This window comes from Babylonia areolata, chromosome 5, assembly GCF_041734735.1.
Source record: "Babylonia areolata isolate BAREFJ2019XMU chromosome 5, ASM4173473v1, whole genome shotgun sequence".
Taxonomy (NCBI): domain Eukaryota; kingdom Metazoa; phylum Mollusca; class Gastropoda; order Neogastropoda; family Buccinidae; genus Babylonia; species Babylonia areolata.
In genome coordinates this window covers 23,007,278-23,009,745 of record NC_134880.1, presented here as the reverse complement: position 1 = coordinate 23,009,745, position 2,468 = coordinate 23,007,278, and the positions used below count along the sequence as shown (strand labels likewise).

Below are 2,468 nucleotides of genomic sequence, written 5' to 3'. Positions count from 1 at the left end.
AGGTGTGGCGCTGTTTGGTTTCTCTTTCGTTTGATACGTGCATTGCTATCTCCGTAATGCACAATATAACCAAAAGTGTAATTCAACACAAGAAAGTTTATCGTGTACAGTCATACATCTGTATTTGCCAATGACAGCGTATATTTTTGACGTTACATGTTGCGTAGCATTCATATTATATCATGTGGATGCAGTTCAGTGTATCGGCCTGGGGGATCATAAAGCTGTCTCACACACACACACACACACACACACACACACAAACACACACACACAAACACACATATATATAGAGAGAGAGAGACACGCACACACTCACACACACACACACACACACACACACACACATAATAAAAATAAAAAAAGAGAGAGAGAGACACACACACACACACACACACACACACACACTTCAATACACAGCTGGCCTGGTCATTTCGGTTTGCAGTCAGTCTAACACAAGCCGGCCAAAACAGCTAAAATCATTAGCCGGCCTTTTGTAATAATGATAATAATAATCATAATAATGATAACAATAGTAATAATAATAATAAATGATAATGATACTGTAATAATAATGTACTTACATGGCGCAAACTCTCCTTCAGTACAATGGGCTGTAAGCGCTTCACATGAAAGAATACATGTTGGCCAACAATTATGCATTAGTTATAAGAAACTCTAGGGAGAGCTGGACAGTTAAACTGAGGTCTTCAGAGAAGAAGCACCCCTCAGTCAAGTGTTTCGGCCCTTAACTCCTTACACTCTAAGGAGGCCGGGCCGCACCCAGGTCATGACTCCTGGATGCCCTTGTATTGCTGCCTTTCTTTCTTTCTTTCTTTTTTCCTGGTCTTCAGCAGGTTCGGACCCGCGCCTCCAGGGTGGTCGCCACTTCAGGACTGAGTCACCTTTTCTGGCAGACGTTTTAACCACTGAGCCATCTTGCACTTAGATTGAGTTTCCTCCTCGACAACATCCAGCTGGAGCTGTTTTCTGCTGCTTCTGCCATTGCCTTGAGAGCCCGTGTCCTCTCTCTGCCAGAAATCGACAGCTGTTTGATGAGGATGTATGCAGATGTGCTCACAAACCCTCTTGCACCAATCTCTATGGCGAGGACTTTTTCTTGGAAGCCAGATTCTCTCAGTCTGCTGGCTAGACTAGCATACTTCTCGGTCTTGTAGATGTGGGCTTCCTCCATTCTGCTTTCGTATGGCACAGTGAGCTCAATCAGAATCGCTTGTTTTGCTATGGAGTAGAGAACTACGTCAGGTCTCATGCCGCTCTTGCTGATGATTTCCGGGTGTTTCTTCCCCTCTCCTCAACAGCACTTGACGACAGAGAAGAGAAAAACAAAATCGATGTTCATGAAGACAATACTACAAATTGCAGATATAAATAATCATTTAAAAAAGGCTGAAAAAATGCCCTACACGTGCGTGTGCGTACGCACACATGCGCGTGCACACAGACTAAACACACATCGACAAGCACACACACGTAGTGTGGGTGTGTGCGTCTGTGTTTGTGTGTCTGTGTGTGTGTGAGTGAATACGTGTATGAGTGTGACTGAGTGTGTGAATGAGTAAGTGCATGAGTGTGACTGAGTGTGTGTATGTGTCCATGAACGCGCACTTGAGTGCGTGCGTGTGTGAGTGGTGTGTGTGTGTGTGTGTGTGTGTGTGTGTGTGTGTGTGTGTGTGTGTGTGTGTGTGAGTGTGTGATCAGTGTGAACCGAGGTATTCGTGTGTGTTTTTGTGTTCGTAAAATGTATATCATATACAACACATGTTGATTTTCAAACACGTGCACGTGCGCACATCGATTGTCCACAGCGATCGTCCAGTACGCCGTCCAGCCACTTAGAGACACGTGACAGCCGCTTCCCGTCCATATGCTCCACCCCTGACCTCAAACCACGTGACCCACCAACTAGATCCCGATTGGCCAAGCCCAAACCCCTGCCCAAAGAGCTGCTGTACGGGAAGTAACCCAGGATGGATGGTTATCGTGTGCCCGTGATTATCCTCATTGGAAAGCTGAAAACTCACACGTTTGATCAAGTAGAGTATTATATCTTCTGGAGTATTTTCTGCTTTTTTTTCCTTTTTTTTTGGGGGGGGGGGGAGGAGGGGCTTGGGGGGAGGGGGAGGGAGGCTGATATTTCTGGATATAGGTTTACGACTGGAAACACCACTTTCTACTGGGGGTTTTTTTGGGGGGTGGGGGGGGGGGGTGTTTTTTGGGTTGTTTTTTTTTGGTCCCGGTAGGATATCGATTTATGACTTGAAACACCACTTTCTACTGTTTTTTGTTGTTGTTTTTTCCCCCGATAATCAAGGCTATAAGAAAGTTTACAGGGTACGCACAGTCTTCAACGCCCACGATGAACGATACCACGGACAGCGGCGAGAGAACGACTTAATTGACGATAGGGGCGAACGTCACTACGTCGTTAATTCCCTCATGTCCAG

The 2,468-nt window shown here is 45.7% G+C and overlaps 1 protein-coding gene across 3 annotated transcripts in view; it reads left to right on the top strand.

The window, feature by feature from the left end:
• Positions 1-2,088, top strand: part of LOC143282423 (uncharacterized) — a 46,672-nt gene extending 44,584 nt beyond the window's left edge. For all 3 annotated transcript variants that reach the window (XM_076588058.1, XM_076588059.1, XM_076588061.1), the window contains exons 4-5: positions 1-2; positions 1,830-2,088. The exon at positions 1-2 is cut by the window's left edge and continues 129 nt beyond it. In XM_076588058.1, coding sequence (XP_076444173.1) covers positions 1-2; positions 1,830-1,985 — 158 coding nt within the window. In that variant the 3' untranslated portion in view covers positions 1,986-2,088. The remainder of the gene's footprint in view (positions 3-1,829) is intronic.
• Positions 2,089-2,468: the final 380 nt, after the last annotated feature.